This window comes from Saimiri boliviensis, chromosome 1, assembly GCF_048565385.1.
Source record: "Saimiri boliviensis isolate mSaiBol1 chromosome 1, mSaiBol1.pri, whole genome shotgun sequence".
NCBI classification, from domain to species: domain Eukaryota; kingdom Metazoa; phylum Chordata; class Mammalia; order Primates; family Cebidae; genus Saimiri; species Saimiri boliviensis.
Genome location: NC_133449.1, coordinates 150727000 through 150740369, shown reverse-complemented (window position 1 = coordinate 150740369; position 13370 = coordinate 150727000). Strand labels below are relative to the sequence as shown.

At 48.5% G+C, this 13370-nt stretch overlaps 1 protein-coding gene across 1 annotated transcript in view; it reads left to right on the top strand.

Annotated features, from left to right (window-relative positions):
• The window catches only part of PRKAR1B (protein kinase cAMP-dependent type I regulatory subunit beta), a 152677-nt gene that overhangs the window by 12276 nt on the left and 127031 nt on the right, over positions 1 to 13370 (top strand). Inside the window, exon 2 of the mRNA XM_039471551.2 lies at positions 11477 to 11647. Coding sequence (XP_039327485.1) covers positions 11477 to 11647 — 171 coding nt within the window. The remainder of the gene's footprint in view (positions 1 to 11476; positions 11648 to 13370) is intronic.

The following is a 13370-nucleotide window of genomic DNA, read 5'->3' as shown; positions in this document are numbered from 1 at the left end:
AAGATGCCTTTGACCTGGAAAGCCTATCCTGCAGCTCAGACAATGCCTCAGCATGAAAACAGGAGACAGGAAGTGGGGGCTGCAAAATTAGAGGCCTTCCCGGAATCCCAAGAAGGGAAGGGGAAGGGGAAAAACGGTCTGGCATGTGTGGAGGCGGAGCCAGTGAGGGGTCACCCCTGAGTGGTGGCCTTGGGGAGGAGCCCTGCTCACCGCCCGCCTTTCTCCCAAGGTCTCCCGAAGCGGCATGTGTGTTTGGAGCTACCATATCCTGCCTAGTCTGACCCTTTACATGCCAAAGATGGGAAGTCCCATAGTGCCAGGACAGGCAGAGCTCCTGAGACGAGAGAATGGGACCCTGACCTTGTTCCTCGAAGAAAAGTGGCTTCTGGTTCCTTCACAGGGGGAGCCCGGGGTCCTCTCAGATTTGTGAGGCCCTGGCCAGTCTCACCTCTATGACGTGAACTACTTTCAGGCACGGATCTCAAAAGCTGCGGATATTTCTGCTTGGCTGTGGGTCTGTGACCCTTCACGGCTGCTTCATTAAAAGTCCCATTAGGCGGGGCCGGGCGCGGTGGCTCACGCCTGTAATCCCAGCACCTTGGGAGGCCGAGGCGGGTGGATCACGAGGTCAAGAGATCGAGACCATCCTGGTCAACATGGTGAAACCCCGTCTCTACTAAAAATACAAAAAATTAGCTGGGCATGATGGCGCGTGCCTGTAATCCCAGCTACTCAGGAGGCTGAGGTAGGAGAATTGCCTGAACCCAGGAGGCGGAGGCTGCGGTGAGCCGGGATTGCGCCATTGCACTCCAGCCTGGGTAACGAGCGAAACTCCATCTCAAAAAAAAAAAAAAAAAAAAAAAAAAAAAAAAAAAAAAAAGTCCCATTAGGCATTAGGCATGCTGGCTAACGCCTGTAATCCTAACATTTTGGGAGGCCGAGGCAGTCAGATCACCTGAGGTCAGGAGTTTGAGACCAGCCTGGCCAATATGATAAAACCCTATCTCTACTAAAAATACAAAAAATAGTGAGACGTGGTGGTGGGCACCCGTAATCCCAGCTACTCCAGAGGCCAAGGCAGGGGAATCACTTGAACCCGGGAGGTGGAGGTTGTAGTGAGCCGAGATCGTGCCACTGCACTCTAGCCCAGGTGACAGAGCAAAACTCCATCTAGAAAAAAAAAAAAAAGAACCAGGTGAAAAAATGAGAAATGACTGAGCGAATCAACAAAAATGTAGTCAAGACAAGTCAGAGCCCCACATCCTCACGTTATATAAACTGTCATGATCACAGATGACCACTCAGCTACTCACAGTTGCTCTTTAGGTGGGTACAGGGACAGTCTTGGGGCTGAAGATACAGGGTCACAGGTGGCTGGCGAGAAAGGGAGGAGGATCTCTGCCACCCTCAGCTCACCAAAGAGAGAGCCCCGTGCTGGTCAGGAAGGGGTCAGAAATGCCGTATTCCCAAACTTAAGTAGCGCCATCTAAATTATGATGACCTTGCGTTCCATGATGGAGATCAGAGTGGAGGCAGAAACAGTGTCGAGTGAGCTGGGCAAGGTCACAAGACAGAGCCCATCAGAGTCAGCAAGCTACAGGAATTGTGACCAAATAAAGCACCTTAGCCAGCCACTGGTGGTGTCAATAGAGCTTTTTAATTTTATTTATTCATTTTTTTTGAGACGGAGTTTTGCTCTTGTTACCCAGGCTAGAGTGCAATGGCGTGATCTCGGCTCACCGCAACCTCCGCCTCCTGGGTTCAGGCAATTCTCCTGCCTCAGCCTCCTGAGTAGCTGGGGTTACAGGCACGCGCCACCATGCCCAGCTGATTTTTGTATTTTTAGTAGAGACGGGGTTTCATCATGTTGACCAGGATGGTCTCGATCTCTTGACCTTGTGATTCACCCGCCTCAGCCTCCCAAAGTGCTGGGATTACAGGCGTGAGCCACCGCGCCTGGCCAATTTTAATTTTTATTTACTTATTTATTTTTGGGGTAGGGTTTTGCTCTGTCACCCAGGCTGGGGTATAGTGGTGTGATCATAACTCACTGCAGCCTCGACCACCCAGGCACAGCTCTCTGAATGTGTCAGTGTGGCTGAATTGTACACTTTAACACAGTTAATTATTAACTTTAAGTTATATGACTTTTACCTCCATTAAAAAAAAAAAAATTCCAGCCAGGCACAGTGGCTCATGCCTGTAATCCCAGCACTTTGGGAGGCCAAGGCAGGAGGATCCCTTGATATCAGGGCTTTGAGACCAGCCTGGCCAACATAGAGAAACCCCATTTCTACTAAAAGTACAAAAATTAGCTGGGTGTGGCGGCAGGTGTCTGTAATCCTAGCTACTCGGGAGGCTGAGGCAGGAGAATTGATTGAACCCGGGACGTGGAGTTTGCAGTGAGCCGAGGTTGTGCCACTGCACTTCAGCCTGGGTGACAGAGTGAGACTCTGTCTCAAAAAAAAAAAAAAAAAAAAAAAAAAAAAAAAAAAATCCCACTCACTTGCTCAAACAAACTCCTGTTCTCGGCCCCTTCCAGTCTGCAGGGCATCTGGGATGCAGTCTCAGGTTTTCCCTACTCTGAGGTGGAGAACCTGCCCTTCCCCGTTCCCTGAGGCTGCGTCAAGTCCCTGGGTCAGCCTCGGGCTGTGTTCCGGCCTCCCTGCCCTCCAGGAGGCAGTGTGAACTGCCTGAAAATTACTCTGGTATGAGTGCAGTTTTGCCTGCTGACTTCTGTTCCTCCCGGGCGACTGCAGAGCCTTGGTGTTGATACAAACAATTTGCACCACTGTGGGGGGAGCGGTCTCAACCGCCCTCTCTCAATTCCCAGGTTTCAAGTTCCTGCCGACTCATACCTATTATTGCTGCTATTTCTGGTAATTTATACAAAGGCTCAGAGACCCTCACTTGAGATGTACCTGCCATTTCTTTTCTTTCTCCCCACCCCCCCTTTTTTTTTTGAGATGTAGTTTTGCTCTTGTTGACCAGGCTAGAGTGCAATGGCACCATCTCAGCTCACTGCAACCACCGCCTCCTGGCCTCAAGCGATTCTCCTGCCTCAGCCTTCTGAGTAGCTGGGATTACAGGTGCCTGACACCATGCCTGGCTAATTTTTGTATTTTTAGCAGAGACGGGGTTTCACCATGTTGGCCAGGCTGGTTTCAAACTCCTGACCTCAGGTGATCCGCCCACTTCGGCCTCCCAAAGTGCTGGGATTACAGGTGTGAGCCACCGCGCCTGACCCCACCTGCCATTTCTAGTGAGACCTCCCAGTTTGTGTAGGAGCAGTCAATGACAATGTGATGATTTCCCTAAGAGCAGGTCCCATACAGCCAATCCCTCAGGTGGATTAGAAGGACACAAAGGCATGAGAACATCGTTGCAGCATCTCACCCTTAGTCTCCGTCTCCCAGTGATTCAGCCTGGGGATGGATGTGAGCAAGCGACTCGCAGCTCCAGGGAGGCTCTGTGCCATCCTGAGAGATTGTGAGATGGCCCGTTGCCATGGTGACCAGAGAGAGGTGAGGTGTTTACTTTGGCAGGGAGTTCTGGGGACACACCATCCTCCACGGGTGGTGATTGCCGGCATCTGCAGAGCCCCTGGGTCCATCCCCTCGGCCCCATGGCTTCCCCTCCCTGGGGTTCATGAGAGAGCCACTCTTGACGGTGTGAGGTCATGGCGCTGGGCTTGCCACAGCTCCGTGGAGATTGGGACGAAGGCCATGTGCCATTCAGCACATGGCAGGGCTTCCGTCCCACTCTGGGGAGTCCAGAAGGACTTCGTGTAGGCGGAAGGACGTGTGGACGTGGATCCACCAGTAAAGCTGGGCTCTTATCTTCTTTTGTTCTCCCTGGATGGATGTGGTGGGCTGGGTGGTCCTGGCAGCGTCTTCATCCACGGGAGTGGAGACACTCCCTCTCCATCAAAGCCACTCTGCCGCACCCCTCCCGATGATGCAGGGGATTTGGAATCTCACTGTTTTCTAGAGGAGACATCTCTGTTGGTAGAGTTCCTGATCTTTGTCTGGCCGGGTTTCCCCATCATCTACAGGCTCATTTCATCGATGGAAACCCATTTCCCTTGACCAGTTTGGGTTGGGCACAGGACCCTTTGGGTTGGAGTTGTAGTGGACAGATGGGCCCCTGGGAAGGAAGATTCCTAAGTGCAGGCTAACAGAAGCATGTGGTGGCCGGCAGTGGTGATGCCAACCGCCAGGCCTGGTGAAGAGGGTGCAGTGGAGACCGGTCACCCTGGGAGCTGGCACCCATTCAGGACTGCTGGGCGCTGTGTTATATTACAGCCCAGGCATCAGGCCTCTGAGTGTCTGAGAAGCCCCAGCCCCTTCTCGAGGAGCCCCGTCTTCCTGTGTGCAGCTGGTGGGGGCATTGCTCCTGGGACTTGTTATTTATTTAGGTGGTTTTAGCGGTATTTATGTCTGCACAGTGGCACACAATATTTTACTTTTATTACGACATAGTTCCTTCCAATTAATTTGTGTTGCGTGAACATTATACCAACATGCATGAAGTTGAAGAAACTCCACCCTGATACCAACTGCTCAGCACTTGAAAATTATTTTGTTGTTGTTACTGGCTTCTTTTTTTCCCCAACTTTTATTTTAGATTCAGGGGTACATGTGCAGGTTTCTTATGTGGGAATGTTGTGTGACGCTGATGTCTGGGGTCTGAATAATCCCGCCACCCAGGGAGGATCTCACTGTTTTCTAGAGGAGATGCCTCTGTTGGTAGAGAGCTCCTGATCTTTGGCTGGGTTTCTCCATCACCCGCAGGCTCGTTTCATGGATAGAAAGGTAGTGAGCATAGCACCCAGCAGCTTGTTTTCAACTCTTACCCTCTTCCCTTCTCAGGTCTTTTTTTTTTTTTGAGGGGGGTTGGAATCTTGCTGTGTCACCCAGGCTGGAGTGCAATGATGCAGTCTCGGCTCACTGCAACCTCTGCCTCCTGGGTTCAAGTGATTCTCCTGCCTCAGCCTCCCTGGTAGCTGGGACTATAGGCACCTGCCACCACTCCCGGCTAATTTTTGTATTTTTAGTAGAAACGGGGTTTCACCATGTTGCCCAGGCTGGTCTCAAACTCATGGCATCAAGTGATCCTCCTGCCTTGGCATTCCAAAGTGCTGGGATTACAGGTGTGAGCCACTGTGCCCCGCCTCCCTCCCTTAGCTCTTTAAAACGTGTTCTCTTTGGGTTCTTTTTTATTTTTATTTTTTTTTTGAGATGGAGTTTCACTCTTGTTACCCAGGCTGGAGTGCAATTGTGCAGTCTCGGCTCACTGCAACTTCTGCCTCCTGGGTTCAGGCAATACTCCTGCCTCAGCCTCCTGAGTAGCTGGGATTACAGGCACGCACCACCATGCCCAGCTAATTTTTTGTATTTTTAGTAGAGACGGGGTTTCACCATGTTGACCAGGATGGTCTCGATCTCTCGACCTCGTGATCCACCCGCCTCGGCCTCCCAAAGTGCTGGGATTACAGGCGTGAGCCACCGCGCCTGGCCTTGGGTTCTTTTTTATATGCAGGCTCTCTTCCCCCTCCCTCCTTCTCCCCCTCCTCCCGCTCTTCCTCTTTTTCTTTTGTTGCATGGTTGTGTTGGGAGGTTTTCCTGCACTGAGAGGGTCACATTTGAGTGAAGACTTGGGGAGGGAAGGGAGGGATCTCCAAGATACCTAGGAGGGCTGCCCTTGGCGGAGAATCACAAGTGAATGGTGGGAATGTGTTTTCTGTGGGAGGACAGCAGAGAGCCCTGGGGCAGGCGAGGAGAATGGAGCTGAGGGCAGGTTATACAGGGCCTTGCCTGTGGACAAAAACAGTTCTGTTTCAACTCGGATCGGAGGCAATTGGAGGGTTCCACTGAGCAGGGGAGTGTGCAATCTGTCTTGTATTTTTCTTTATTTAAGACGGAGTCTCACTCTGTTGCCCAGGCTGGTGTGCAGTGGTGCACTCTTGGCTCACTGCAACCTCCGCCTCCTGGGTTCAAGCAATTCTCCTGTCTTAGCCCCCAGGGTAGCTGGGATTACAGGCACATGCCACCATGCCCAGCACCTTTTTTGCATTTTAGTAGAGACGGGGGTTTCACCATGTTAACCAGGCTGGTTTTCAACTCCTGACTTCAGGTGATCCACCCACCTTGGCCTTTCAAAGTGCTGAGATTGCAGGCATCAGCCACCGTGCCCGGCCTTTTTTTTTTTTTTTTTTTTTTTTGAGGAAAGTCTTGCTCTGTCACCCAGACTAGAGTGCAGTGGTGCAATCTTGGCTCCTTGCAACCTCTGTCTCCCACATTCAAGTGATTCTCCTGCCTCAGCCTCCTGAGTAGCTGGGATTACAGGTGCCTGCCACCATACCTGGCTAATTTTTGTATTTTTAATAGAGGCAGGGTTTTACCATGTTGGCCAGGCTGGTCTTGGACTCCTGACCTCAGGCAATCTGCCTACCTTGGCCTACCAAAGCAATCGGATTATAGGCATGAGCCACTGCACCAGGCCTGTGTTGTATTTTATGTGGCTAGCATGTGTGTAGATTTACCCCATGCTTCCACTTTCTTTGGTTTACTTCTTCCAGCATTTCCAGGTTTCCCCCATGGGTCATTTTCTTTCTGTCTGAGGTATGTCTCCTAGTGTTTTCCTGCCAGCAGGCCTCTTGATAATGGATTTTCTTAGTGTGTTTGTCTTCGAATGTCTTTATTTCAGCCTCATTTTTGAAGGCTATTTTCACTGGGTATAGAATTCTAAGTTGGCAGTACTGAATTAGGAGTAGAACCTCAGTGCTGTCTTTCTTGTTTTCGGATTTCTGTTGTTTCTGTTGAGAAGTCAGCCATCAGGTCTGTGATGCCCTTTTGAAGGTAATGTCTTTTTTTTCTGGCTGCATTTTAGGTTTTTCTGTCTTTGGCTCCTGTGGTTTACCATGCTGTGCTGGTTTGTCTGGCATGGGAGATTGTGCACTCCTTGAATCTATGGCCTGATGTCGTTTATTAGTTTAGGAAAATTCTTAATTATCTTTTCAAACATTGCTTCTGCCATATTCTCTCTCTTCCATCTGGAATTTAATTCACATAAATTGGAGTTTTTTTCTTTTTTTTTTTTTTTACCATATTTCACATGCCCTTCAGCACTTTTCTATAGTTGCTTTCCTTTTCTGTCTTCGTACTTAAGTCTGGATATTTTAATCTATTTTCCAGGTTATTAATTTCTTCCCTTGTGTTTCTCATCTGCTGTTAAACCCATCCACCAAATTCTTAGTTCCAATTATTATGTTTTTTTGATTCTAGCATTTCCATTTGGCTTAAAATTTTTTTCTTTAGTTCTGCGCCAGTGTTCTCAATTTCATCTTTTATTTCCTTGAACATACTGAGCACAATAATTTTGAAGTCTATGTCCATTAATTTCATGATCTGCATCCCCTGAAGATATCTCTGCATTGTCTATTGCTTCTCTTGGGTTTTGGTTACATGATCTTGTCTTTTTGTATCTGAGTTATTTTTGATTGGGTTCCCAACATTACATGTGAAAAATTAAAGAGCAAATTTGAGGCTGATATATTCCTTTTGAGAGAATCTATAATTGCTTTGGAAAAATGGCTAACCTAGAGGTACTAGCAATCATGGATCACCCTGATTCAATTAGGGACTAAGACGATTTGAGCTGGGATTCAGTCCCTGGGAGGCTGGCTTAATCGCAGCTCATCCTTCCTTCCAATGTCCACACAAAATCTTTTGAGCCACAGCACAAAATCTGGAGGATTTACAAGGATTTCTTTTTCCAGACAGACCCTAAGTTTCAGTTTTGGTCTTTCCTACCTCTGTAAATCTGTTGAAAGCTCAGCTTGTCAGCTTCTCAGCTGCTTGTTCTAGATACTTCTCGTGGTTCCAAGCACTGTGTTCACCTCTCTGGGTTTCTGTCTTCTCCTTGAAATTTATATTTTTTCAAAAACTAGAATTATGCCTTTTATGTTTTGTCTGTAAGTACATTCTGAAAGGTAAAAATGATCAATCAAGTATATTGGTCAAATATAATACTGTCTTTATTATAACTACAAACATGAAGGCTAATTCAGCTGGGTATAAAGGTCTAGGTTGAAAGGAAGTTTCCTTCAGAATGTTGGAGGCTTCATTTCATAGTCTTCTAGTATCTAGTGTTTCTTTTGAGAAGGTTGAGTCATTCTTATTGTCAGCCCATTGTAGGTCACCTGACTTTTCTCTATGGGAGCTTTTGGAAAATTCTCATCCCTGGAAGTCCTTTAACTAGGACTGAAAATCTTGTGGGCTACGTCAACCAAGACACTCATATTCTTCAGTTTAGGGAAATTTTTCTTTTATTTCTGGCAAGTTTCTATTTTATTTTGTCTTCTGGAATTGCTATTAATGAGATTGAGCTTCCTGGGATGTTTTTGGAATATGTATATATATAAAAACATGTCATATATATATATACACACACATATATGCATACACGCATGTTTTTTTCTCTTTTTGTCTCTTTTTAGATATTTTCATGGTGTATCTTCCCACTGTTATATGTATATTATATTTTATATGTAACATGAATTATATTAATATAAAAAGTTGCATTCATGTACTTCCCAACACCACCACATTGAGGATCAAATTTTAGGAGGGACAAGTCATATCCAACTGATAGCAGGTGATAATGGGGATTGTGGTTATGTTTTAACAAGTTGTATTTTAGATATAGATATTGAAGTATTTAAAATGAAATGCTATATCTGAGATTTGCTTCCATCCTGTGTCTGTGTGTGTGTGTGTGTGTGTGTGTGTGTGTGAAGGGAGTGGAAGTGAAATGAAATAGGACTGGCTCCGTTTTGATAATTGTTGAGGGTGGGTGATGGGCGTTTGGTGATTCATTGAATTACTCTCTCTACTCTTGTGTAGTTTGGGAATTTCCACAGTAAAAGGGAAGAGGAGGAGCAGCAACAGGATACCTGGGCTCCTGGCCTTGGGGGGCTGCTTGGCTCCCGGGCTCCTGTGGTCCTGAGTCTGGATCTTGATGACTTTCACCACCTCTGTTCTCTGTCCCATGGGGTTCTGCAGCACGAACAGTTCCCTCTCTGGATTGGGGAGAACCTGCTTCACATACCCCAGGCTGCCTCTTACTTTGTCCAAATGTCAAATTCCGTGCTTTGGTTCATTGTCTGTTTTCTAGAAATCTTGGATGGCGTTCCTGACTTTCTGGTCTTTGTGGTGGATGTATATATGTATATATTTTCATTTTACTATCATTTGAGAGGTCTCTAAAGGGAAAAGAGGACCTTCCATCTGCCATCTTTTTTGGGGAAGCTCCATCAAGATATATTTAAACAACCACATAAAGCTGCACCTGGCAATCCTTGCATACTCAGTGGCTTCCTGGTTGGGCATTTAGCATCTGACAGGTGAGTGAGGAGATAGGGAGAACTGGCCAGCACATGCAGAGGTGGGCATTGGTGCACTCAGAGGTGGGCATTGGCAGACGCAGAGGTGGACATTGGTGTACTCAGAGGTGGGCATCGGTGCACTCAGAGGTGGGCATTGGTGTACTCAGAGGTGGGCATTGGTGCATGCAGAGGTGGGCATCAATGGCAGAACAAGTGGGGCCCCTGGGGAAACTGCCCTTGGCCATGATTGACAGATGGCTGCATTGGGCTGGGTGGGCAGCTGGTGGGATTGTTTGCTGAGGGAGCAACAAGCAGATTGTTAGGCTACCTTTCCTTGGGGAGTGGGCGCCATGCCTTGCACGTGGCAGGTGGGCAAGGAGTGGGGCTTGAGGCTGGTGTCGGTCAGGGCATTGCTGTGACTGTGTCCTGCTGCCCATGTTCGTGTTGGCCAGGCCCACTCTGGGCTTTGGGGATCCTTCACTCACGTCCACCACCCACAGGATGGATGGTGGCTGGCATTCAGTAGGAGCTCCCACCATGTCTCAGTTTTAACAGGCTGGGGAGACAGTCATGTGTTTGCCAGAAGTTCCTGGAGCAGGAGGAATGGCTACAGAGTGCAGGAATTCAAACCCCTCTCCTGCACCCTCTACCTTGGTGTGACCTACTAGTCACCTTACCCACCTGCACTGGTGCATCTGGCTGGCTTTAAATGGCCAATACTCAGAAATCCTTGGGTTTGATATTTGGAACTAATAAGCAAACCATTTGCTTAAAAAAATGTTTTTTGAAAGTCAAGGAAGGGGATACACAGGCATAGGAGGAAAGGCACATCCGGCCTGCTGGGATTGAAATGCACAGACTGCCTAAAGCCACAGCAGATGCACGAAGCTTAGAGTGATTGAAAAGCTGTGGGCAGTGGTGGGTGCACACATCTGTGTGCAGGAACAAGGCCTGCAGGGGTGGCACGTCCTGCCATCCACAGCTCAAGGCAGGGTGGGCTTTGGGGCAACCCGACCCCATGTGGACACAACCACGGTTGTTGCACAGTGACTCGGGGCTCAACTTCCAGTCCCTCTTCACAGCAGACCTCCAGAGGCTTGTCATCTCAGCCTCCTAAACCCCACACCAGCTCAGCCTATCACCCGCTGTAGAAAGTGGTTTGAATTTTGAGATAATTGTGGATTTATATGCAGTCATAAAAATTTCCTGGAGAGCCTCACTCACTTTATTTCTTAATGTCTCACAAAACTGTTACATACACAGAAATGTTGTTAGGTTCTTAGAAACTGCGACTTTAGGCCGGGCATGGTGGCTCACATCTGTAATCCCAGCACTTTGGGAGGCAGAGGCGGGCAGATCATGAGGTCAGGATGTCTACTAAAAATATTAGCTGGGTGTGGTGGCATGCACGTGTAATCCCAGCTAATCAGGAGGCTGAGGCAGGAGAATCACTTGAATCCAGCAGGCAGAGATTGCAGTGAGCTGAGATCATGCCACTGCACTCCAGCCTGTGCAAAAGAAACGATACGACTTTAAGTGAAACCACTTACAGCTAATTCTTTTTTGTTTGTTTGTAGAGACAGGGTGTATTAGTTTGTTTTCATGCTGCTATAAAGAACTGCCTGAGACTGGGTAGTTTATAAAGAGGTTTAATTGACTCACAGTTCAGCATGGCTGGGGAGGACTCAGGAAACTTACAATCATAGCAGAAGGCGAGGGGAAGCAAGGCCGCTTCTTCACAAGGTGGCAGGAAGGAGAGGTGCTGAGCGAAGGAGGAGGAGCCCCTTATAAAACCGTCAGATCTTGTGAGAAACGAACTCACTATCTTGAGAACAGCATGGGAGAAACTACCCCCATGATCCAATCACCTTCACCTGGTCTGTCCCTGGGCATGTGGGGATTATGGGGATTATAATTCAAGATGAGATTTGTATGGGGACACAAAGTGTACCCGAGTCTCAAACTCCTGATTTCAAGCGATCCTCCCACCTAGGCCTCCCACGGTGCTGGGATCGCAGGCTTGAGCCCCGTGCCCGGCCACGACAGCCAGGTTCTTACTTACTTTCTGTGTTCTCGTCTCCCACGCAGGAAGAAAACAGGCAGATTTTGGCGCGGCAGAAGTCGAACTCACAGTCGGACTCCCACGATGAGGAGGTGTCGCCCACCCCTCCGAACCCCGTGGTGAAGGCCCGCCGTCGGCGAGGGGGTGTGAGCGCTGAGGTGTACACCGAGGAGGACGCCGTGTCCTACGTCAGGAAGGTGAGGCTCACGGGGTTCCTGTCCCCAGGCCTTGGCATGTGGCTGTCACCCGTGAGCTCCCTGGAACCCCACGGGGCACCGTCCTCCTCCTGGGGGCCTCAGTGTTATTATGGTCAGAGGGAGGACTACATGGGTGATGGCAGAGGTAGTTCTGGGCAAGATGGGTTTGTTACTGTCTTTGCCAGATTAGCTGAGCTTGAATTGATGGAAGCAGCTCTGTGTGGGGTCTCTGCAGCCCCATGGCGGCTTACGGATCCTCATAGGCTCAGGGAAGGGAGGAGACTCACTGGAACCCAGGTCCTTGGAGTCAGCAGAGGCGCTGTCCTGGGCTGTGTGCTTCCCATGCTCCTGGAGCCTCTCTGGTCTCTTCTTATACAGACACGAATCCCACTAATCAGGGCTCTCCTCTCATGACCCCGTCTAACCCCAGCCACCTCCCAAAGGCCTCTCTCCAAACACCATTGTGTGGCTGGTTAGGGCTTCCACATGTGAATTTTGGGGAGACACAGTGCAATGCTCAGTACCCCCTGAGCCATTTCTGAGTGCACACTTGGGTGGCATTAAGCACATGCTTATTGCTGTGGAATCATCACCACCACCATCTCCAGAACCTTCTTGCCTTGCAGAACGGACACTCCGTCCCCACTAAACATGCATTTTCCATTCCTTTCCCTGGTGCTTAATGCTTTTATAATCAGCTAATTAAAGCTAGCACAAGCATTATTAAAACTTATCAGGGCACTCCACCTCTGGGGTCTTCCCAAGACCCAGAACCTCAGTCTAACGACGAGAAAAACCTCAAATAAACCCATATATTGGGACGTTCTGCAGAATACCTGACTAGCCCTGCTCACGGCACATGAGGAGAGTCTGAAGAACTGTTGCGGACCAGAGGGCACTGGGGAGACAGGATGGGGTCCTGGGACAGAGAAAGGGCATTCAGGGAAAGCAAAGGAAGAACAGATTTGGTGTGGGGCTCAGTGTCATGTATTGGCGTTGCCTCCCTGGTTGTGATAAATACATCATAGGATATGAGGTGGTCACATCAGGGAACCTGCAAGGTGCGCGGGAATGATCTTTGCAACTTTTCTGTAAATAGAAACTAAAAACCACACAAACACACACACACACACACACACACACACATATGTGTGTATATATAGATATATATATATATTTTTTAAATTTATTTTTATTTTTTTTTTTGAGATGGAGTTTCACTCTTCTTGCCCATGCTGGAGTGCAGTGGCATGATCTTGGCTCACTACAACCGCTGCCTCCTGGGTTCAAGCGATTCTCCTGTCTCAGCCTCCCGAGTAGTGGGATTACAGGTGCCCACCACTACATCCAGCTAATTTTTGTATTTTTAGTAGAGACAGGGTTTCACCACGCTGGCCAGGCTGGTCTTAAACTCCTGACCTCAAGTAAGCCACCTGCTTCAGCCTTCCAAAGTGCTGGAATTACAGGCATGAGCCACTGTGTCTGGTCAACACTTACATTTTTCTTTTTTTTGAGATGGAGTCTCACTCTGTAGTCCAGGTTGGAGTGCAGTGGCACGATCTTGGCTCACTGCAACCTCTACCTCCTGGGTCCCGGTTCAAATAATTCTCCTTCCTCAGCCTCCCAAGTAGCTGGGATTACAGGCATGAGCCACCATGCCCGGCTAATTTTCTATACATTTTTTTTTTTTAGTAGAGATGGGGTTTCACCATGTTAGCCAATC